General features: G+C 54.2%; 1 protein-coding gene and 1 long non-coding RNA gene across 2 annotated transcripts in view; both read left to right on the top strand.

Moving 5' to 3' along the window:
• Positions 1–21,002, top strand: part of AUP1 (AUP1 lipid droplet regulating VLDL assembly factor) — a 44,374-nt gene extending 23,372 nt beyond the window's left edge. Inside the window, exons 5-12 of the mRNA XM_082243516.1 lie at positions 5,266–5,453; positions 5,681–5,753; positions 7,065–7,138; positions 8,266–8,332; positions 11,163–11,361; positions 13,083–13,207; positions 20,306–20,394; positions 20,859–21,002. Coding sequence (XP_082099642.1) covers positions 5,266–5,453; positions 5,681–5,753; positions 7,065–7,138; positions 8,266–8,332; positions 11,163–11,361; positions 13,083–13,207; positions 20,306–20,394; positions 20,859–20,919 — 876 coding nt within the window. The 3' untranslated portion in view covers positions 20,920–21,002. The remainder of the gene's footprint in view (positions 1–5,265; positions 5,454–5,680; positions 5,754–7,064; positions 7,139–8,265; positions 8,333–11,162; positions 11,362–13,082; positions 13,208–20,305; positions 20,395–20,858) is intronic.
• Positions 21,003–22,093: 1,091 nt separating this feature from the next.
• LOC309544614 lies at positions 22,094–22,576 on the top strand. The gene is made up of 3 exons (XR_014224859.1): positions 22,094–22,127; positions 22,363–22,456; positions 22,492–22,576. It is a non-coding gene; the product is annotated as an uncharacterized lncRNA (long non-coding RNA).

The following is a 22,576-nucleotide window of genomic DNA, read 5'->3' as shown; positions in this document are numbered from 1 at the left end:
TCGTCGTGTTCGACCCTCTTGTCTTGGGACTGCCGTACATGTTCCTGGACCGTTTGAGGGCGGAGCATATCCAAAACAGTCCATGGCTGCCGACCCAAAAGAAGTTCAGCTGGAGTTTTCCCAGTGGTTGCATGTGGTGTGGTTCTGTAAGCAGAAAGGAAGGAGTCCAGCTGCTGGGGTGACAGGGACTGTTGTTTACTTGTAGCCACAGTAGCTTTGAAATAGCGTTTGAAGGTCTGTACAAACCTTTCTGCTTGACCATTTGTAGCCGGGTGGTAAGGTGCGGTCAACTTGTGTTTGATGTTGTGGGCAGTCAGGAAACCCTGAAACTCCTGGCTTGTGAATTGTGCACCGTTGTCTGTGACAATTTCTCTGGGGTATCCAAACGTAGCAGCGAGATGTAACAGTATGGAAATTGTCGCCTTAGTCGTTGGCTGAGTAACAGGAACGACCTCAGGCCACTTTGAATGGGCATCAATAATGATCAAAAAGGTGTGTCCTCTGATCGGGCCTGCAAAGTCCAAGTGTAGGCGAAACCAGGGAACCGTGGGCCAAGTCCAGGGCTGGACGCACCCTCGAGGAGGGTCTCTCGCAGTTTGTGCACATCCAGCACACGCATTCACATATGTCGTGATATCGGAGTCGAGGTTTGGCCACCACACATAGCCTCGGGCCTTTTGTTTCATACGTGTGCCCCCGGGATGACCAGTATGTAGCAATTCCAGAATGTGTCTCCGGAGGGTCTGTGGAACGATCACTCGGTCTCCCCATAAAACACAGTTGCCAGACACAGTTAATTCCAGACGCCTACGGAAGTAAGGCTCGTAATCCTGTGTGACAGTTGCAGGCCAACCGTAACGTACCCAGGAGAGTATTGTCTTAAGGAAGGTATCCTTGGCTGTATGGGCTGCTACTTCCCCGGAAGACAGAAAGGACAGGCTAGTGTAACGACAACTCTTGACAGGTGGAGAAGAGTCTGTTAATGTCCTTGTCAGACGGGACATGGCGTCTGCATTAGCGTTGGCATCATGGCTGCGATACTGGATTTTGTAGCTATATGCTCCCAAGAATAGGGCATAGCGTTGAAGACGGGCTGCAGTCGTCTGGGAGATGCCTTTGTCAGGGCTAAAGATCTGAAGGAGTGGTTTATGATCAGTCAGTATGGTGAATTCCCTACCATACAGGTAAAGATGAAACTTCTTAATTGCCCATATGAGCGCCAGAGCCTCTTTGTCAATGTGAGAGTAATTGCTTTCTGCTTTTGTCAAGGACCTGGAGGCGAATGCCACAGGTTTCTCTGACCCATCTGGTAAAACGTGAGATAGTACAGCCCCTAGACCATAGGGTGAGGCATCACAAGCCAAGGTGAGAGGCCTTTGGAGGTCATAGTGCACGAGCATGCGTGACGCCAACAGCTTTCGCTTAGAAACTTCAAAAGCACGTTGGCATGCAGCCGACCAGTTCCATCTGGAGTGTTTCTCCAAAAGCTTGTTTAATGGAAACAAAGTGTGTGCTAGATCCGGCAGGAATTTGTGGTAATAGTTCAGCAAGCCCAGGTATGATCGCAGCTGCTGGACGTTGGTCGGGGCTGGAGCTTTTACTAAAGCATCAACTTTGGCTTCCGTGGTGTGTATACCCTCTGCATCCACAAGGTGGCCACAAAACTCCAATTTAGGTACCATGAATTGGCATTTCGCTAAGTTCACTTTTAGACCCTGCTCTTGGAGTCTGGCCAACACAAGCTCCACGTTACGCTTGTGTTCCTGGTCCGTCAGGCCCGTGATGAGCATGTCATCTAACAGGCACTGTGTGAAAGGAATGTCCGCCAAAATCTCATCCATTTTGCGTTGCCAAATGGCTGGGGCGGAGGCTACCCCAAACACCATCCGATTGTATTCATACAGTCCCTTGTGAGTGTTGATTGTTAGAAACTTGCGGGACGAAGGGTGGACCTCAAACTGTAAATAAGCTTGCCTGAGATCAAGCTTGGTGAACTTTTGACCTCCTGCAAGAGAGGCAAAAATGTCATCTACTCTGGGTAGGGGATACTGGTCTATCTCCAGTTGAGAATTTAGTGCCATGCGGAAATCGCCACAAATGCGTAAGTCCCCATTCGCTTTCTTTACTGGTACAACTGGTGATGCCCACTCGCTGTGCTCTACCTTTGAGATGACACCTTGTTCCTCCAGCCGGCTTAGTTCAGCTTCCACACCTGCTCGGAGTGCGAAAGGTACCGTCCGAGCTTTGAAGAACCTAGGCTGGGCATTGGGTTTCAGCCTGAGTCTCACACAGTCATGCTTTATTTTTCCCAAATGGTTATCAAAGACTTGCGGGAATCGCTGTTTCAGGGACTTCACCCATCCCTCTTCATCCCCTGATGGGATGGTCACGGTGTTGCAGGGGTTAATGGCGATGTCTGGCATGCCAAAGTGAGCAATCCAGTCTCTCCCAAAAAGAGGGGGTCCCCCATGTTCTAGGATATATAATGGCATTCTCTTTGTCTGACCCTTGTAGGATACCTGTACTTTCACGTACCCCAGTGGGTGGAGTATCTGCTTTGAATATGTCTGCAGTTTGATTGGTGTTGGACGGACAGTTGTTCGGATCAGAAGTTTTCTCCATTGTTTCTGGGTGATAACTGAAACTGCTGCTCCTGTGTCTACATCCATCTTGAGTTTCTTTCCTTCCACGGTTACCTCTACAGTCATTGCAGAGGGTGCTGAATGCATATGATGTATGTCCAATCTGTGGAGCACTTCCTCATCCTCTGATTCCGATGACGATGGATATCTTCCCACCATATATGCCTTTGTCCTGGTGTTCAGAGGTTGTTTATTTCGCACCTTCTTACTACGGCAGACTCGTTTCAGATGGCCTGCCTTTCCACAATTATGACAGAGCTGATCCTTAAACCGGCAGACTTTGTGATCATGGTCTGTATTCCCACAACGGTAGCAAGCTGACGTCCTGGTTGGTGAGGGTCTATATTTACAGTTAGCTGCAGTTTGCTTGACTGCTGTTCTGAAAACTTCCTCTTTAACCTCTCCCCTTCTGCTCTGGGGGTTCAAAGCTTCTGTATCTTTCACAGCCATTTCCATCACTGAAGCTATCTCAATTGCCTTTGTAAGGGTAAGGTCTTTCTCTGTTAACAGTCTCTTTTGGCTAGACTCACTATTCAGTCCCATGACAAACTTATCCCTCAGTGCAGTTGGTAAATACTCCCCAAAAGAACAAGTTGAGGCTAGTCTGCGAAGGGCGAGCACATAAGCCTTAATATCTTCACCCGGCTGCTGCTGCCGCTGATAGAACCGGAATCTTTCTGCAATCTCTAGTGGTTTAGGCTGGAAGTGATTCCTAACAGTGTCAGGAGCTCTGCCAAAGTCTTAGTTGCTGGTTTTTCAGGGAAAAGGAGATCCCTAAGAGTGTCATATGTCCTAGCACCAACCAGTGTCAGAAATACTGCTACTTGCCTGTCGCCTGGGATGGCATTTGCACAGAAATATTGTTCTAATCTTTCAATCCAAGAAATCCACGTTGTCTGTTCTCCATCAAATTCACTTAATGTCCCGATCAATGACATTTTCCTGCTGGGCTCTGTGGGTTTTGTATTCCTGACAATCCAGAGTTTTTTTTTCTTCCTTTCCTTTCTCACACGGATAGTAACCTTGTAAATCCCATCCTCGTCGCCACTGTTATATTCTCCGTGTTGTGAGAGACACAGGACTCTGGTCTGGAACAACGGTTGTTTATTCAGGACTCACTGTACAGCATTACAGGACAGCTCTGCATATCATACATCTCTACATGTGTCTAAAGATGGCCACTCTGCCCCTTGACCCTTGTCATCACTCCTGGGTGGAGCCAGCCTTAAAGTGACAGTACATGTGAAACCCTTCAGGTATAACAGGGAGGGGGGTGTGGTATGAGGGAGGGGGGTGTGGTATGAGGGAGGGGTGTGCGGTATGAGGGGAGGGGTGTGCGGTATGAGGGAGGGGTGTGCGGTATGAGGGAGGGGTGTGCGGTATGAGGGAGGGGTGTGCGGTATGAGGGAGGGGTGTGTGGTATGAGGGAGGGGTGTGCGGTATGAGGGGAGGGGTGTGCGGTATGAGGGAGGGGTGTGCGGTATGAGGGGAGGGGTGTGCGGTATGAGGGGAGGGGGATGCGGTATGAGGGAGGGGGGTGTGGTATGAGGGAGGGGTGTGCGGTATGAGGGAGGGGTGTGCGGTATGAGGGAGGGGTGTGTACTATGAGGGAGGGGTGTGTACTATGAGGGAGGGGGGTGTGGTATGAGGGAGGGGTGTGTACTATGAGGGAGGGGGGTGTGGTATGAGGGAGGGGTGTGTACTATGAGGGAGGGGTGTGCGGTATGAGGGAGGGGTGTGCGGTATGAGGGAGGGGGGTGCGGTATGAGGGAGGGGGGTGTGGTATGAGGGAGGGGTGTGTACTATGAGGGAGGGGTGTGTACTATGAGGGAGGGGTGTGTACTATGAGGGGGGGGGGTGCGGTATGAGGGAGGGGTGTGCGGTATGAGGGAGGGGTGTGTGGTATGAGGGAGGGGTGTGTGGTATGAGGGAGGGGGGTGTGGTATGAGGGAGGGGTGTGCGGTATGAGGGGAGGGGTGTGCGGTATGAGGGAGGGGTGTGCGGTATGAGGGAGGGGTGTGCGGTATGAGGGAGGGGTGTGTGGTATGAGGGAGGGGTGTGCGGTATGAGGGGAGGGGTGTGCGGTATGAGGGAGGGGTGTGTGGTATGAGGGAGGGGTGTGTGGTATGAGGGAGGGGTGTGTACTATGAGGGAGGGGTGTGCGGTATGAGGGAGGGGTGTGCGGTATGAGGGAGGGGTGTGCGGTATGAGGGAGGGGTGTGTACTATGAGGGAGGGGTGTGTACTATGAGGGGGAGGGGTGTGTGGTATGAGGGGAGGGGTGTGTGGTATGAGGGAAGGGCTGTGCGGTATGAGGGGAGGGGGGTGTGGTATGAGGGAGGGGTGTGTACTATGAGGGAGGGGGATGTACTATGAGGGAGGGGTGTGTACTATGAGGGGGGGGGGGTGCGGTATGAGGGAGGGGTGTGTGGTATGAGGGAGGGGTGTGTGGTATGAGGGAGGGGTGTGTACTATGAGGGAGGGGGGTGCGGTATGAGGGAGGGGGGTGTGGTATGAGGGGAGGGGTGTGTGGTATGAGGGGAGGGGTGTGCGGTATGAGGGAGGGGTGTGTGGTATGAGGGAGGGGTGTATACTGATCGGTGTCCCCTCCTCTCTCTCTCTAGCCATCGGTCTCGTGTCCCCCGGGGTTCCTGTGTTGGGCTCGGGGGTTCCTGGAGTTGGGGGCCCCCGGGAGTCGCTCTCAGCTGTTGGAGTCTCTGAAGCATTATCTGTGCCAGCCGGCCAATCCTCCGCTCCTTCTCTTCCCTGAAGAGGAGATGACCAATGGGAGGGCTGGATTACTGCACTTCAGGTAATATGTCACTGGGGGGAGGAGACAATGTGGGTGGTGCTATGTGACCTTCCTCCATTCACAGCCATTTCCTTTTAAGGAGAACCAATGACTGTGATCTGTGGAGGAGGGTCCAGATTGTCCATGTGTGAGGGCGGGACTTTAATGTCCACACTGACATCATCATGGGGGAGGAGCTACAGATAAAGGGCGACTTTGCACTCTCAGTGTTCTCTTCTCTTCATCAGCTCCTGGCCCTTCTCCCTATCGGACTGTGTGCAGCCCCTGAGCCTGCGTGTCACCAGGCCCCTCCTCTCCCCGGTAAGTCTGTGCCAAGATTGGATCTATGTACTGTCCCCTCCCTCCTCCCCACTGTCCCCTCCCTCCTCCCCACTGTCCCCTCCCTCCTCCCCACTGTCCCCTCCCTTCTCCCCACTGTCCCCTCCCTTCTCCCCACTGTCCCCTCCCTCCTCCCCACTGTCCCCTCCCTTCTCCCCACTGTCCCCTCCCTGCTCCCCACTGTCCCCTCCCTTCTCCCCACTGCCCCCTCCCTTCTCCCCACTGTCCCCTCCCTGCTCCCCACTTTCCCCTCCCTGCTCCCCACTTTCCCCTCCCTGCTCCCTACTGTCCCCTCTCTGCTCCCCCACTGTCCCCTCCCTGCTCCCACTGTCCCCTCCCTGCTCCCACTGTCCCCTCCCTGCTCCCACTGTCCCCTCCCTGCTCCCACTGTCCCCTCCCTGCTCCCACTGTCCCCTCCCTGCTCCCCACTGTCCCCTCCCTGCTCCCACTGTCCCCTCCCTGCTCCCACTGTCCCCTCCCTGCTCCCACTGTCCCCTCCCTGCTCCCCACTGTCCCTTCCCTCTCTCCTCTCCCCCCCCTCTCTTCTCTCCTCTCCTCTCCCCCCTTTCTTCCCTCTCTCCTCTCCCCCCCCCCTCTCTCCTCTCCCCCCCCCTCTCTCCCCTCCCTGCTCCCACTGTCCCCTTCCTCTCTCCTCGCCCCCCTCTCTTCCCTTTCTCCTTGCCCCCCTCTCTTCTCTCTCCCCCCTCTTTTCCCTCTCTTCTCTCCCCCCCTCTCTTCTCTCTCCCCCCGCTCTCCCCTCCCTGCTCCCACTGTCCCCTTCCTCTCTCCTCGCCCCCCTCTCTTCTCTCCCCCCTTCTTTTCCCTCTCTTCTCTTCCCCCCTCTCTTCTCTCTCTCTCCCCCCCTCTTTCCTCTCTTCTCTCTCCCCCCTCTCTTTTCTCCCCCCCCTCTCTTCCCTCTCTTCTCTCTCCTTCCCTCTCTTCTCTCTCCTCCTCCTCCTCCTCCTCCTCCTCCTCCTCCTCCTCCTCCTCCTCCTCCTCCTCCTCCTCCTCCTCCTCCCTCCTCCTCCTCCCTCTTTTTTTTTTTTTGCCCTCTCTCTCTCTCTTTTTTTTTTTTTTTGCCCTCTCTCTCTCTCTTTTTTTTTTTTTTTGCCCTCTCTCTCTCTCTTTTTTTTTTTTTTTTGCCCTCTCTCTCTCTCTTTTTTTTTTTTTTTTGCCCTCTCTCTCTCTCTTTTTTTTTTTTTTTGCCCTCTCTCTCTCTCTTTTTTTTTTTTTTTGCCCTCTCTCTTCTCCCCCTCCCCCCCAATGTTAGCTGACTCTCTTTCTCTCTGGCAGGCGGTTTGCGGCTCCTCCTGGTTGGTTGATCTGTTGTGGACTCTGTTCTCCCCATACACAGTATATCATGTAAGGTAGTACCGATCTGTCATCCTATTTCATTGTGTGCGATGGCTTCTCTCCTTCAGGATACCCATCATGTGACCTAGGCTCCACCCCCATGTTATTGCCATGCAGTGCCAGACACTGGGGGGCGCCATCCTCCTCCCTCCCTCCCCCACCCCCAGACATTACCAATCAATCCTTCACCCATTAGAAGGAGAGAGGACCACCCGGAGCCCAGTATAATATCAGCCCTCTACCCCTGGGGGGCGCCATCCTCCTCCCCTTCCCACCCCTCCTCCTCCCCTTCCCACCCCCAGACATTACCAATCAATCCTTCACCCATTAGAAGGAGAGAGGACCACCCGGAGCCCAGTATAATATCAGCCAACTACCCCTGGGGGGCGCCATCCTCCTCCCCACCCCCAGACATTACCAATCAATCCTTCACCTATTAGAAGGAGAGAGAACCACCCAGAGCCCAGTATAATATCAGCCAACTACCCCTGGGGGGCGCCATCCTCCTCCCCACCCCCAGACATTACCAATCAATCCTTCACCCATTAGAAGGAGAGAGAACCACCCGGAGCCCAGTATAATATCAGCCAACTACCCCTGGGGGGCGCCATCCTCCTCCCCACCCCCAGACATTACCAATCAATCCTTCACCTATTAGAAGGAGAGAGAACCACCCAGAGCCCAGTATAATATCAGCCAACTACCCCTGGGGGGCGCCATCCTCCTCCCCACCCCCAGTCATTACCAATCAATCCTTCACCCATTAGAAGGAGAGAGAACCACCCGGAGCCCAGTATAATATCAGCCAACTACCCCTGGGGGGCGCCATCCTCCCTCCCCCCCCCCCCCTCCCACCACAGAAGTTTATAAGCTTGGGAAACAGCTCTGACCCCTGGGGGCACCGTCCTCCTACCTGCCCCCTCTTACCAGCTGCTAATATCCAGCAGTTTGGAGTCTCCACCCCTGCAGGTCATGTGACTTGCTGCATCCACGCCCCCTTCTTCATGAAATATAAAGTTTCAGGTGGCCCTGAAGTGAGATTTGTATTCCAGGGAATAGAATGAGGAGAGGGATCCGGCATGCTGACAATTATCCGCTATCTGTGGCTGGCAGCTGATTCTGCTCTCCCCCCTCCCTGTAGGTGGCTGCCCCCCGTCTCCAGATCTCCCCGAGAGTCCGATGAAGACTTTGCTTCCCGTGTCCAGAAGGTGAGAGCGCCGGTATGGGGGTGATGGAGGGATGAAGATGGGGGGCATCAGAGTATAAAGGTGGGGGTGTATCGGAGTATAAAGGTGGGGGTGTATCAGAGTATAAAGGTGGGGGTGTATCGGGGTATAAAGGTGGGGGATGTATCGGGGTATAAAGGTGGGGGTGTATCGGGGTATAAAGGTGGGGGTGTATCAGAGTATAAAGGTGGGGGTGTATCGGGGTATAAAGGTGGGATGTATCGGGGTATAAAGGTGGGGGTGTATCGGAGTATAAAGGTGGGGGTGTATCGGAGTATAAAGGTGGGGGGTGTATCGGGGTATAAAGGTGGGGGATGTATCGGGGTATAAAGGTGGGGATGTATCAGAGTATAAAGGTGGGGGGTGTATCGGGGTATAAAGGTGGGGGGTGTATCGGGGTATAAAGGTGGGGGATGTATCGGGGTATAAAGGTGGGGGATGTATCGGGGTATAAAGGTGGGGGTGTATCAGAGTATAAAGGTGGGGGATGTATCGGGGTATAAAGGTGGGGGTGTATCGGAGTATAAAGGTGGGGGATGTATCGGGGTATAAAGGTGGGGATGTATCGGGGTATAAAGGTGGGGATGTATCGGGGTATAAAGGTGGGGGGTGTATCGGGGTATAAAGGTGGGGGATGTATCGGGGTATAAAGGTGGGGATGTATCGGGGTATAAAGGTGGGGGATGTATCGGAGTATAAAGGTGGGGGGTGTATCGGGGTATAAAGGTGGGGGATGTATCGGGGTATAAAGGTGGGGGTGTATCAGAGTATAAAGGTGGGGGATGTATCGGGGTATAAAGGTGGGGGTGTATCGGAGTATAAAGGTGGGGGATGTATCGGGGTATAAAGGTGGGGGTGTATCGGGGTATAAAGGTGGGGGATGTATCGGAGTATAAAGGTGGGGGGTGTATCGGGGTATAAAGGTGGGGGATGTATCGGGGTATAAAGGTGGGGGTGTATCAGAGTATAAAGGTGGGGGATGTATCGGAGTATAAAGGTGGGGGATGTATCGGGGTATAAAGGTGGGGATGTATCGGGGTATAAAGGTGGGGGTGTATCGGGGTATAAAGGTGGGGGATGTATCGGGGTATAAAGGTGGGGGATGTATCGGGGTATAAAGGTGGGGGATGTATCGGGGTATAAAGGTGGGGGTGTATCAGAGTATAAAGGTGGGGGGTGTATCGGGGTATAAAGGTGGGGGGTGTATCGGGGTATAAAGGTGGGGGATGTATCGGGGTATAAAGGTGGGGGATGTATCGGGGTATAAAGGTGGGGGTGTATCGGGGTATAAAGGTGGGGGTGTATCAGAGTATAAAGGTGGGGGTGTATCGGGGTATAAAGGTGGGATGTATCGGGGTATAAAGGTGGGGGTGTATCGGGGTATAAAGGTGGGGGATGTATCGGAGTATAAAGGTGGGGGGTGTATCGGGGTATAAAGGTGGGGGATGTATCGGGGTATAAAGGTGGGGGTGTATCAGAGTATAAAGGTGGGGGATGTATCGGGGTATAAAGGTGGGGGTGTATCAGAGTATAAAGGTGGGGGATGTATCGGAGTATAAAGGTGGGGGATGTATCGGGGTATAAAGGTGGGGATGTATCGGGGTATAAAGGTGGGGGTGTATCGGGGTATAAAGGTGGGGGATGTATCGGGGTATAAAGGTGGGGGATGTATCGGGGTATAAAGGTGGGGGATGTATCGGGGTATAAAGGTGGGGGATGTATCGGGGTATAAAGGTGGGGGATGTATCGGGGTATAAAGGTGGGGGATGTATCGGGGTATAAAGGTGGGGGATGTATCGGGGTATAAAGGTGGGGGTGTATCAGAGTATAAAGGTGGGGGGTGTATCGGGGTATAAAGGTGGGGGGTGTATCGGGGTATAAAGGTGGGGGTGTATCAGAGTATAAAGGTGGGGGGTGTATCAGAGTATAAAGGTGGGGGGTGTATCGGGGTATAAAGGTGGGGGGTGTATCGGGGTATAAAGGTGGGGGGTGTATCGGGGTATAAAGGTGGGGGGTGTATCGGGGTATAAAGGTGGGGGTGTATCAGAGTATAAAGGTGGGGGGTGTATCGGGGTATAAAGGTGGGGGGTGTATCAGAGTATAAAGGTGGGGGGTGTATCGGGGTATAAAGGTGGGGGGTGTATCGGGGTATAAAGGTGGGGGGTGTATCAGAGTATAAAGGTGGGGGGTGTATCAGAGTATAAAGGTGGGGGATGTATCGGGGTATAAAGGTGGGGGGTGTATCGGGGTATAAAGGTGGGGGGTGTATCGGGGTATAAAGGTGGGGGGTGTATCGGGGTATAAAGGTGGGGGTGTATCCCCTCCTCCCCCTCTCCTCTTCCCTCTCTTCTCTCCACTTTCCTCTGCTCCCTTCTCCTCTCTCCCCCTCTCCTCCTCGCCCCTCTTCTCCTCTCCTCCCTTCTCCTTCTTTCTCCTCTCCTCTATCCTCTCTCTCCTCCCTCTCCTTCCTTCTCCCCTCCCCTCCTCTCCTCTACCCCCACCCCTCTCCTCTTCTTTCTTATCTCCTCTCCTTTCCCCTCTCTCCTCTCCTTTCTTCTTCTCTCCCTCTCTCCTCTCCTTTATTCTCCTCCTCCCCTCTCTCTCCTCTCCTTTATTCTTCTTCTCTCCCTCTCTCCTCTCCTTTATTCTTCTTCTCCCCTCTCTCCTCTCCTTTATTCTCCTCTCCCCTCCTCCTCTCCTTTATTCTCCTCTCCCCTCCTCCCCCTCCCCTCTCTCCTTCCTCTCCCTTCCCCCTCCCCTCTCTCCCCTCCCCTCTCCTCCCCTCTGTTGATGGACTATGTCCTCTGGGCAGATCTTGGCGTCCTCGTTGGGTGTGTGCGGTACGAGTCACACATCGGCAGATTATGCAGAACATGTGAAGAGAAGAGCTAGAGACCCCCCTCCCAGGATGCAGCAGCCCCCGCCGGTGTCCCCGGTGGCTGAGGACATGGCACGGAGAGTAAAGGAAGTCTTACCACAAGTCCCGCTCTCTGTCATCTACAAGGACCTCGGTGAGTCACAACTATTCTATTTCTTTCTGGTACTATCGGGGATAGAGGTGTCCAGTTGGGGATGTATGGGGGGTAGAGGTTTTCAGTTGGTGATGTCGAGGGGTAGCGGTGTCCAGTTGGGGATCTCAGGGGGTAGCGGTGTCCAGTTGGGGGCTAGTTGGTGATGTCGGGGGGTAGAAGTGCCCCGTTGGTGATGAAGGGGGGTAGAGGTTCCCAGTTGGTGATGTCAGGGGGTAGAAGTGTCCAGTTGGTGATGTCGGGCGATAGAGGTGCACTGTTGGTGATGTCGGGGGGTAGCGGTGTCCAGTTGGGGATGTCGGGGGATAGAGGTGTCCAGTTGGGGATCGCAGGGGGTAGAGGTTTTCAGTTGGTGATGTCGGGGGGGTATCGGTGTCCAGTTGGGTATGTCGGGGGTAGCAGTGTCCAGTTGGTGATGTTGGGGGGTAGTGGTGTCCAGTTGGGGATGTCTGGGGGTAGAGGTGCCCCGTTGGTGATGTCGGGGGGTAGTGGTGCCCAGTTGGTGATGTCGCGGGTTGAGGTGCCCTGTTGGTGATGTCGGGGGGTAGAGGTTTTCAGTTGGTGATGTCGGGGGGTAGCGGTGTCCAGTTGGGTATGTCGGGGGGTAGCGGTGTCCAGTTGATGTGTTGCGGGTAGAGGTGCCCTGTTGGTGATGTCGGGGGGTAGAGGTGTCCAGTTGGTGATGTCGGGGGGTAGTGGTGCCCAGTTGGTGATGTCGGGGGGTAGTGGTGCCCCGTTGGTGATGAAGGGGGGTAGAGGTTCCCAGTTGGTGATGTCAGGGGGTAGAAGTGTCCAGTTGGTGATGTCGGGCGATAGAGGTGCACTGTTGGTGATGTCAGGGGGTAGCGGTGTCCAGTTGGGGATGTCGGGGGATAGAGGTGTCCAGTTGGGGATCGCAGGGGGTAGAGGTTTTCAGTTGGTGATGTCGGGGGGGTATCGGTGTCCAGTTGGGTATGTCGGGGGTAGCAGTGTCCAGTTGGTGATGTTGGGGGGTAGTGGTGTCCAGTTGGGGATGTCTGGGGGTAGAGGTGCCCCGTTGGTGATGTCGGGGGGTAGTGGTGCCCAGTTGGTGATGTCGCGGGTTGAGGTGCCCTGTTGGTGATGTCGGGGGGTAGAGGTTTTCAGTTGGTGATGTCGGGGGGTAGCGGTGTCCAGTTGGGTATGTCGGGGGGTAGCGGTGTCCAGTTGATGTGTTGCGGGTAGAGGTGTCCAGTTGGTGATGTCGGGGGGTAGTGGTGCCCAGTTGGTGATGTCGGGGGGTAGAGGTGTCCAGTTGGTGATCTCGCGGGTTGAGGTGCCCTGTTGGTGATGTCGGGGGATAGAGGTGTCCAGTTGGTGATGTCGGGGAGTAGAGGTGTCCAGTTGGTGATGTCGGGGGGTAGTGGTGCCCAGTTGGTGATGTCGCGGGTTGAGGTGCCCTGTTGGTGATGTCGGGGGATAGAGGTGTCCAGTTTGTGATGTCGGGGGGTAGAGGTGTCCAGTTGGTGATGTCGGGGGGTAGTGGTGCCCAGTTGGTGATGTCGCGGGTTGAGGTGCCCTGTTGGTGATGTCGGGGGGTAGAAGTGCCCAGTTGGTGATGTTGGGAGGGGGGGTGTAGAGGTGCCCCGTTGGTAATTTGGGGGGTAGAGGTCTCTAGTTGAAGCTATTTGGGGGGGGCGGTATTTGTACAATATAATATATATGGTGGTAATCTCTTTTCTCAGCTCAGACCGGCTGCGTTGATACAACAATCACCAATTTACTGGAGGGGAGTGTGCTGTATGTACCGGAGGCGGAGCCACAGAAAGGAAACGATACCCCCAGCCAAGGCAGCAGCCGCCCCACCAGGGTAATTCTTATATTTCTCTTTCGTTCATTGACCGACACAGCTCCTGGTATTCATAACCATTGGGTTATACTGCCCCCTACAGGACTAGGACACTCGGCTGAAAAGGATTCTGGCTACACCCATGGGCAGTCCCAGGGGGTATACTCCCTCTCCCTGCTATAGGCATTCAGTTTTTTCTGCCTAGTCAGGAGTAAGGACCTCGTTCCTTGCTGGGATCTCTGGTCCTGACAAAATGTATTTCCTGTGAGATCTACAATCACCTGCCGGACTGGGTGAGGGGCTGAATAATTGAGATTCAGTGGTCACCCCAGTCTGGCCAGCAAGTGCACGCCGACCTCAGCTCCACGCTAGGTCAGCCGCAACATAGCCCTGTAACGGAACCGCGACCCACACTGTGTTTGTGGTCTTCCATCAGTATACGGCTTCCTACAGTCCTGAACATAGAAATCAGATATTACAGCCGCCCCCCATACAAAGCTAGCCGACAACTTAGCTTGTATGTGTCTGGAGTAACAACTAACTCCTTTATTGAACAAGAAACAGACTTTTATACACTTGAGAAGTATGTCAGTCACTACATGAAGAATGAGCCGAATATTTACCCAAAACATCACACAATGGTTAGATAACGAGGTACAGCTGACTCATGGCTAATCCCATCTAGACAAGGTTATCATTCACATGCTAATTAACTCAGCACACTTACACCAGCCTGGAGGACCAAACTGCCGGCAACAAAGCTAAAACACAATACAAAATTACACATTATCCTAAGTATAAACACAGAACCCCTTATACAGACAATGGCAAGAGACCACCAGTATCAGACTGTCCGTCTCCTACATTGAAGTACATGGAATACACATTATCCTAAGTATAAACACAGAACACCCCATTATACAGACAATGGCAAGAGACCACCAGTATCAGACTGTCCGTCTCCTACATTGAAGTACATGGAATACACATTATCCTAAGTATAAACACAGAACACCCCATTATACAGACAATGGCAGGAGACCCCAGTATCAGACTGTACGTCTCCTACATTGAAGTACATGGAATACACATTATCCTAAGTATAAACACAGAACACCCCATTATACAGACAATGGCAAGAGACCACCAGTATCAGACTGTCCGTCTCCTACATTGAAGTACATGGAATACACATTATCCTAAGTATAAACACAGAACACCCCATTATACAGACAATGGCAAGAGACCACCAGTATCAGTCTGTCTGTCTCCTACATTGAAGTACATGGAATACACATTATCCTAAGTATAAACACAGAACACCCCATTATACAGACAATGGCAAGAGACCCCAGTATCAGACTGTCCGTCTCCTACATTGAAGTACATGGAATACACATTATCCTAAGTATAAACACAGAACACCCCATTATACAGACAATGGCAAGAGACCACCAGTATCAGACTGTCCGTCTCCTACATTGAAGTACATGGAATACACATTATCCTAAGTATAAACACAGAACACCCCATTATACAGACAATGGCAAGAGACCACCAGTATCAGTCTGTCCGTCTCCTACATTGAAGTACATGGAATACACATCTAAGCAAGCTTTGATTATTTAGGAGTCACAGACTTCATGGTAACAGTCTATAGGTCTCACAGTGTAAAGTGGATTAAATCTTCATATATTTATTGAGATATACGGGTGATAAATATTACTCTCCCATTTGAGTAATCCAAACCATATTCTGTGTCCATGAAGTCCATCATTTCCTCAGTCACCCTGTGCCCATAATAGACATAGGGGGGCTTACAAATAAGAGGAGCCTAGGGGGCAGAGAGAAGGATTTCCCAACCTCTCTAAGGTAAGCTGTGTTCCACGGCCCCCCAACCAAAGTGACTCCCTTCACAAGCCCCACCAGACAGGGGCTGGCCTGCGAGTTAAACGCCTCGCGAGGTCACATACGTCCGGCTCTCGGCCTGAGTTACAGCGTTCTTCCTGGCCGACAGCCCCCCATTTCAATGGAGAGGGGGGTCCTGTCTGGAGTGGTGCCCACCTGGTTCCTGGTATGGTGAGTAGCTGTTCCCCCCCCCCCTCTCCCCCTGGAGGGTTTTAGGGTGGACGTGGGCCCCTCCTTGGGACGGTCAGACCCCCGGGTTCCCCTCCTTCCCGCAGGCAACCCCCCCCCCCCTGCCGAGTCCCTCATCCTGACCCCCTCCACATAAGCTGGGGCTGTTTGGGTGGGCTGGCCACTGTTCCTGGGGTGGGGGCAGGGCGCCTATTAGCAATGGGGGCTGGGGGGTCGTGCCGCCAGTGACCGGACAATCTACAGTGCGGGGGGGGGGGGTGTTGTACCTGGTGGGAGCTTCGCCAGGGCCCCCCAGCCGGCCTGGATCTGTCCTTGAGGCCTGTATGCCTTGTGGTGCTGTGCGGGACCGCCATTTTGTTGTAGCCTGTGTATTTCTATTCACAGTGGCCATGTTTGTGTAGTCCAGAGGCCATTTTTCTGTGGTTTGCTATTGAAAATAACAGTGGAGCTTTGTGGGCTGCATTTTCGGTGGTGGGAGCCCCTCCTCATCCCCTGATGCTGACTCCTGGATCATTTTACTTCCTGATTGCTGCACATGTAGTGCGGATTGTCCTGGTGGCTGCAGGTGCTTGTCTCTGCGGATGGCGAGTCTTGTGGGGTCCTCTTCCTCTCTGCTGAGGATCGCTTGGTGTTTTGTGCCTGGAAACCGGGTGGTGCTGCCAGCGCGGTGGGGGTTGTCCCTTAGCAGTGTTTTACACTTTTTTTGTGGGGTTCCCCTGTTGACTCATGGAGTCTTTGGAGCACATCTCCCCACCTGATCCCAGCCCCAACCATCTATCCATGAACTGATAGCGGTCCTGGAGTCCCTTGTGTCCCGGGTGGAGGTGGCTTTGGGGCCACGGACTAGCAAAAAGCGCCCCTCCCCTACCTCATCTGTCTCATCAGATCTTGGATCTGATTCGGCCGCTGCAGACGTGGGCCTCCCTGCTGGGTCTGCAACCACACGCCCGGAATCCTCTGATAGTGAGGATGATTCTTCCATGTCTGAGACGGCACACGAGTAGGCGCTGGTGGATGCACTGCTTGTATCTGTGCGTGAGACCCTGAAGATGGAGGACCCGGCTGCTTCGGAGGCGCAGGTTCCCTTTGGCACTCCCAAGCCATCCAGAGCGGCAAAGCGGTTTCCTTTCCCCGCCTATTTTGACAGAATTGTCGCTGAAGAGTGGGGACGACCAAAGCGTCCCTGTGGAGTCCCTAAGCGCTTTACTAGGCGTTACCCCTATGAAGAGTCCCTTCTTAAGAAGTGGACTGTTCCACCAGTGGTGGACCCTCCAGTTTCCAGATTTAACAAGGCAACCCTGATTCCAATTGAAGAGTCCCCGGCCTTTAGGGATCCGGCTGACCGGAAGGCGGAGGCTGTGGCCCGCAATATGTACACTCTGGCTGGTTCGGCACTGAGGCCGGTATTCACCATTGCCCTGGTGTCACAAACTCTGCCCGAGTGGGCTAAACTCCTACGCCGTGACCTGGAGGGGGAGCAGCTCCCCCCTGCCTTTGCTGAGCTGGTGGACCAGCTGGTCCTGGGGCTTCAGTTTATCTGTGATGCCTCTTTGGATGCGGCTCCCCTGATGGCTCGCCTCTGTTTTGTCATTGGTCATTCGGCGTGTCTTTTGGCTCAAATGCTGATCTGCGGATCCGATTTCAAAAAAGGCCTTGACTGATCTTCCCTTTCAATGAGATAGCCTGTTTGGAGCCACCCTGGATGACATTAAAGGTCTCACAGGGGGGTAGAGTACTTTTCTTCCGCAGGCTACTAAGGGCAAGGAAACTCGTCACAAGCGCCTCTTCTGGAGGATCCAACCAAACCTGGTCTGGCAAGCCAAGATCGGGCTTCTCTACACCTGCTGACAAGTCTCCTTCAGCATGAAGGTGTGCCCTCACCTGTATCGAGGTTGGGGGGACATCTTTGCTGGTTTCTGGATCCCTGGTCTTCCCTGGGGCAAGACAAGTGGGTCCACAAAGTAATTTTGGTCCGTCTACAAGATTGAGTTTGGCTCTTGTCCCCCGGCAAGGTTTTTTCCTTCCCATTTTCGCCTGTCCCCAGACCGCTTACAGGGCCTGTACAAGACCTGTTCCTTCAAGGCGTCATTGTCCCGGGTTCTGACTTCGGACCGTTTTCAGGGTTTTTACTCAAACCAGTTCACAGTCCCCAGGGAGGGAGGCAAGTGCGTTCAATCCTGGACCTCAAGGCGCTCAACTGCTTTGTGCGGAAGTTCAGAATGGAATCCATTTGAACAGTGGTGGCATCCTTGCGTCAGGGGGATTTCCTCGCCTCTATCGATATCAAGGATGCTTACCTTCACATTCCAATTTGGGCCGGTAATTTGCGTTTTCTTCGCTTTGCTGTGGGAGAGGAGCGTTATCAGTTTGGTGTTATCCTTAGGTCTCGCCTCTACTCCTCGGGTCTTCACAAAAGTGTTAGTCATGGTGCTAGCTTTGTTATTCCAACGGGAGATCGTGGTACTGGGCTACTTGGACGATCTCCTTCTGCAAGCGGAGTCTTCCCTCTGCTCTGGTAGAAAACTTGGAGATCACAATGCAAACTCTGCGAGAGTTCGGCTGGATTCTGAATTTTCAGAAGTTTGCTCTGGCTTCGTCCACAAAGCTGGACTATCTGGGTCTGACTCTGGACACGGCCTTAGGCAGAGTGCTCCTTCCTCTGGACAAACTCCAGAAAATACAGGCTGCAATTCGCCTCCTGCTGTCCAGCAGATGGTCATCCCTCCGGACTTGTATACGGGTGCTGGGCCTGATGGGGTCTACCTTCGAGGCAATTCCTTTGGCACACTTCCATATGAGGTCCCTGCAAAGGGAGTTTCTGGCCAGATGGGACAAGACTCCGCAGTCTCTGGACAATCATATCAGGCTGGGTAACGTGGGAGTCCCTGATAAACGTGGGAGTCCCTAAGACTATGAAAATCCTTCCTCCCCTTGTATTGGACAGTGGTCTCCATGGATGCCAGCCTATCCGGGTTGGGAGGCGCCCTCAGCAAGCATTCTGCTCAGGGGATCTGGATAGTAGAAGAGTCCAGACTACCGATCAATGTCTTGGAACTCCGAGCGATCAGACTGTGTCTGGATCATTGGATGGATCATCTTCAGGGTTGTCCGGTGTGCATTCAATCGGAAAATGCCATGGCCGTGGCTTATGTCAATCACCAAGGGGGCATAAGAAGTGTCCTGGCGGCTCTGGAGGTAGCCGGCATTCTAAGGTGGGCAGAACAGTTTGTTCCTGCCCTCTCCGCCGTACACAATCCCAGGGTGGAAAATTGGCAGGCGGATTATCTCAGTCGGCAGGCATTGGACCACAGGGAGTGGTCCCTTCATCCGGAGGTGTTTCATCGGTTGTGTCTCCGGTGGCACACCCCCAAGGTGGATCTGTTGGCGTCTCGGCTCAACAGAAAGGTGCAGAGGTTTGTGGCTCAGTCAAGGGATTCTCTGGCAGATGCCACAGATGCGCTGGTGGCCCCATGGTTCAGTATCAGCTGATACGCCTTCCTCAAACTTCTGCCAAGACTTCTACCCAGGACCGAGGCAGAAGGGATTCCAGTCATCTTAGTGGCTCCGGACTGGCCTCGCCGGGCTTGGTACGCTGATTTGGTGCAGCTGGTCACCGACGTTCCTTGGAAGCTTCCTCTCAGGGAGGACCTGCTGTCCCAAGGACCAATCTTCCATCCTCCTTTACAGTGATTCTTACTCTGTTGAAAGCTAGGAAATCTACTTCTAGGAAGATCTACCATCGTACGTGGAAGACGTACATTTAATGACGGGTGGGTGGGGAGTGGGACAGGAGGTGTGACTATGTGAGGATGGGTGGGACAGGAGGTGGGGCTTTGTGATGAGTGGGGTGGGATAGGAGGTGTGGCTATGTGATGACTACGTTCGGAGAGGATATAGTGACAGTAGCGCTCTTGTTCTGCACTGAGATTTTCCAACGTTCAGGACCACAATCTGAGTGCCGGCAGAGTAATGGACGCCGGGGTCATTCCGGGTTTCTTTTCATCAGAGATCAGGCATAACTGTGATAAAATATCGTTTAATGGAAAAAAATAACGGTGCAAACTATTTACATAAGAAGATATTCCACAAAATAGACAATTGTAGAAACATAAATGGGAAAAGTACATAAGAAGGCGTGGCCTGGTGTGGGTTCCAGCAGAGGCCATTCCGGTGTATGAGAGTTACTGCCCATGAGGAGGAGGTTCACTGAAACAGCACAACCAACCACATGGTGGTCAGCAGATCCTCCTCCATGGTGGTCAGCAGATCCTCCTCCATGGTGGTCATCACACCCTACTTCATGGTGGTTACTGCCCATGAGGATCCTCCTTCATGGTGGTCAACAAATCCTCCTTTCTCAGTGGTCTTTAGATCCTCCTTCGTGGTGATCATCAGACACCCCTTTCTCGGTGGTCTTTAGACCCTCTGTGGTGATCTTTAGACCCTAATTCGTGGTGGTCAGAAGACCCTCCGTGGTGGTGGTCAGCAGATCCTCTTTTATAAAGCACAGTTTGGGCTGGGGGGTGGGGCTTTGTGATGAGAGGGGGTGGGGCTGAGGGGTGGGTGAGGAGGTTAAGGCTGTGTGATGAAGGGGACGAGAGTAAGAGTAGTACTGTTTGAGGGGGTGGGACTGTATGATAAGAGGGGTGGTTGATAGGGTGGGGCTGTGTGGTAAGTGAGGGGGTGCGGCTGTGTAATGAGAGGGTGGGTGATTAGAGGGGTGGGGCTGTGTGATGAGGCTGACGGGAGAAGGGGTGGAGCTGTGTGATGAGAGGCGTGGGCGAGAAGGTGGGGCTGTGTGGTGGGGGGAGCTGGGAGAGAGGGTGGGGTTGTGTGGTAAGTGGTGTGGGTGAGGGGGTGGGGTTGGAGAGGGGAGGGGGCTGTGTAATGAGGTGGACTGGATGGGGGGCTGCGTGATGAGGGGGTGGGGCTGTGTGATGAGGGGTGGAGTAGGAGAGAAGTGGGTGGAGGGATGGACGATGATTGGGCGGTCTCTCATATGATGACTGTTCTCCTCCGCAGGCGATACATAAAGGATTCGCACGCAGACCGGAAGAACGACATTTGTCACTGCAGGAGCGCAAGGAGGCGCTGTATGAAGCCGCCCGCAGGTGAGTGCGGCCTGTCTGGGGATGTTTTATGTGGGCCACTTCCCCCCCCCCCCTCTGTGCTTCATTTATGGGGGGCTCATCTGTCTGTGTTATATTGGGGCGCTCACTCTTCAGTGTCGCTCCTCTATGTGTTATATGTGGGGCGCTCTCCCTTCTGTTGTATTTGTGGGGGGCTCCTCTATGTGTTATATGTGGGGCGCTCTCCCTTCTGTTGTATTTGTGGGGGGCTCCTCTATGTGTTATATGTGGGGCGTTCATCTCTCTGTGGGTTACATGTGGGAGGTTACCCCTTCCATGTGTCCCCCAGTATGTGAGGTGCTCACCCTGTTCTATGGGGTGCTCGCCCTCCTGTTGGGTGCTCGCCCTCCTGTTGGGGTGTGGGGTGCTCTCCTGTTGCGTGTGGGGTGCTCCCCCATCTGTTTATAATATACGGGGCGCTCATCCGTCTCTCTTATCCCTGACAGGAGATATGTGAAGAAGTTCGGGAACCCCGGCACAGCCACAGAGGAATCTGCGAGAGGATGATCGCCATTGTTGGGGGGAGGGGGGAGGGGTTGTTCGGGAATATGTGAGGTGGGCTGGCACAGCAGTTGTGGGTGGAGTCCATGCAGGGCGGTATTAGAGGAGTACAACTGGGGTCTCTCAGTGAGGGTGAAGCACAGTTAGGGCGGTCGGTGAGGGGGGAGCATAGTTGGGGGCGTTTGGTGAGGTGGCGTAATGCTGGAGCACAGCTGGGGGGGGCGCTCAGTGAGGTGGTGTAATGGGGGAGCACAGCTGGGGGCGCTCAGTGAGGTGGTGTAATGGGGGAGCACAGCTGGGGGGGGTGCACAGTGAGGTGGTGTAATGGGGGAGCACAGCTGGGGGGGTGCACAGTGAGGTGGTATAATGGGGGAGCAGAGCTGGGGGGGTGCACAGTGAGGTGGTATAATGGGGGAGCACAGCTGGGGGGCACTCAGTGAGGGGAGCATTGGAGGCGCACATCTGGGGGGGCGCTCAGTGAGGTGGTGTAATTGGGAGCACAGCTGGGGGGCGCTCAGTGAGGGGAGCATTGGAGGAGCACATCTGGGGGGCGCTCAGTGAGGGGAGCATTGGAGGAGCACAGCTGGGGGGCGCTCAGTGAGGGGAGCATTGGAGGAGCACAGCTGGGGGGCGCTCAGTGAGGGGAAAGCACAGCTGGGGGGGGGGGGTGCTCAGTAAGGGGAGCATTGGAGGAGCACATCTGGGGGGGGCGCTCAGTGAGGTGGTGTAATTGGGAGCACAGCTGGGGGGCGCTCAGTGAGGGGAGCATTGGAGGAGCATAGCTGGGGGGCGCTCAGTGAGGGGAAAGCACAGCTGGGGGGCGCTCAGTGAGGTGGTGTAATTGGGAGCACAGCTGGGGGGCGCTCAGTGAGGGGAGCATTGGAGGAGCATAGCTGGGGGGCGCTCAGTGAGGGGAAAGCACAGCTGGGGGGGTGCTTAGTGAGGTGGTGTAATTGGGAGCACAGCCAGGGGGCTCTCAGTGAGGGTAGCATTGGAGGAGCACAGCTGGGGGGCGCTCAGTGAGGTGGTGTAATGGGGGAGCACAGCTGGGGGCGCTCAGTGAGGTGGTGTAATGGGGGAGCACAGCTGGGGGCGCTCAGCGAGGTGGTGTAATGGGGGAGCACAGCTGGGGGGCGCTCAGTGAGGGGAGCATTGGGGGGTGCTCAGTGAGGGTAGCATTGGAGGAGCACAGCTGGGGGGCGCTCAGTGAGGTGGTGTAATGGGGGAGCACAGCTGGGGGCGCTCAGCGAGGTGGTGTAATGGGGGAGCACAGCTGGGGGGCGCTCAGTGAGGGGAGCATTGGGGAGTGCTCAGTGAGGGGAAAGCACAGCTGGGGGGCGCTCTGTTAGGGTAGCATTGGAGGAGCACAGCTGGGGGGCGCTCATCGAGGGGAGCATTGGGGGGCGCTCAGTGAAGGGAAAGCACAGCTGGGGGGCGCTCTGTGGGCAGCACACGGATAGAATGGTCAGTTTATTGAACCTCTTCTGCTAATAATGGAGAAGGGGCGTGTTAGTGAACATGGGGGTGGAGTCTGCTGTGTCAGGTAATGATGGGGAAGAGAGGGGTGGAGTAAACAAGAGGCTGGTCAATTTTATTATCGAGGGCGGAGTCTCCTGCGCCACTGAATGAAGGACCTGTGGGCGGAGTCGATGAATCATGGGAC

This window comes from Pelophylax lessonae (assembly GCF_965119305.1).
Source record: "Pelophylax lessonae genome assembly, chromosome: 1".
NCBI classification, from domain to species: Eukaryota; Metazoa; Chordata; class Amphibia; order Anura; family Ranidae; genus Pelophylax; species Pelophylax lessonae.
The sequence above is the reverse complement of the archived record's forward strand: the minus strand, read 5'-3'. Positions and strand labels throughout refer to the sequence as shown.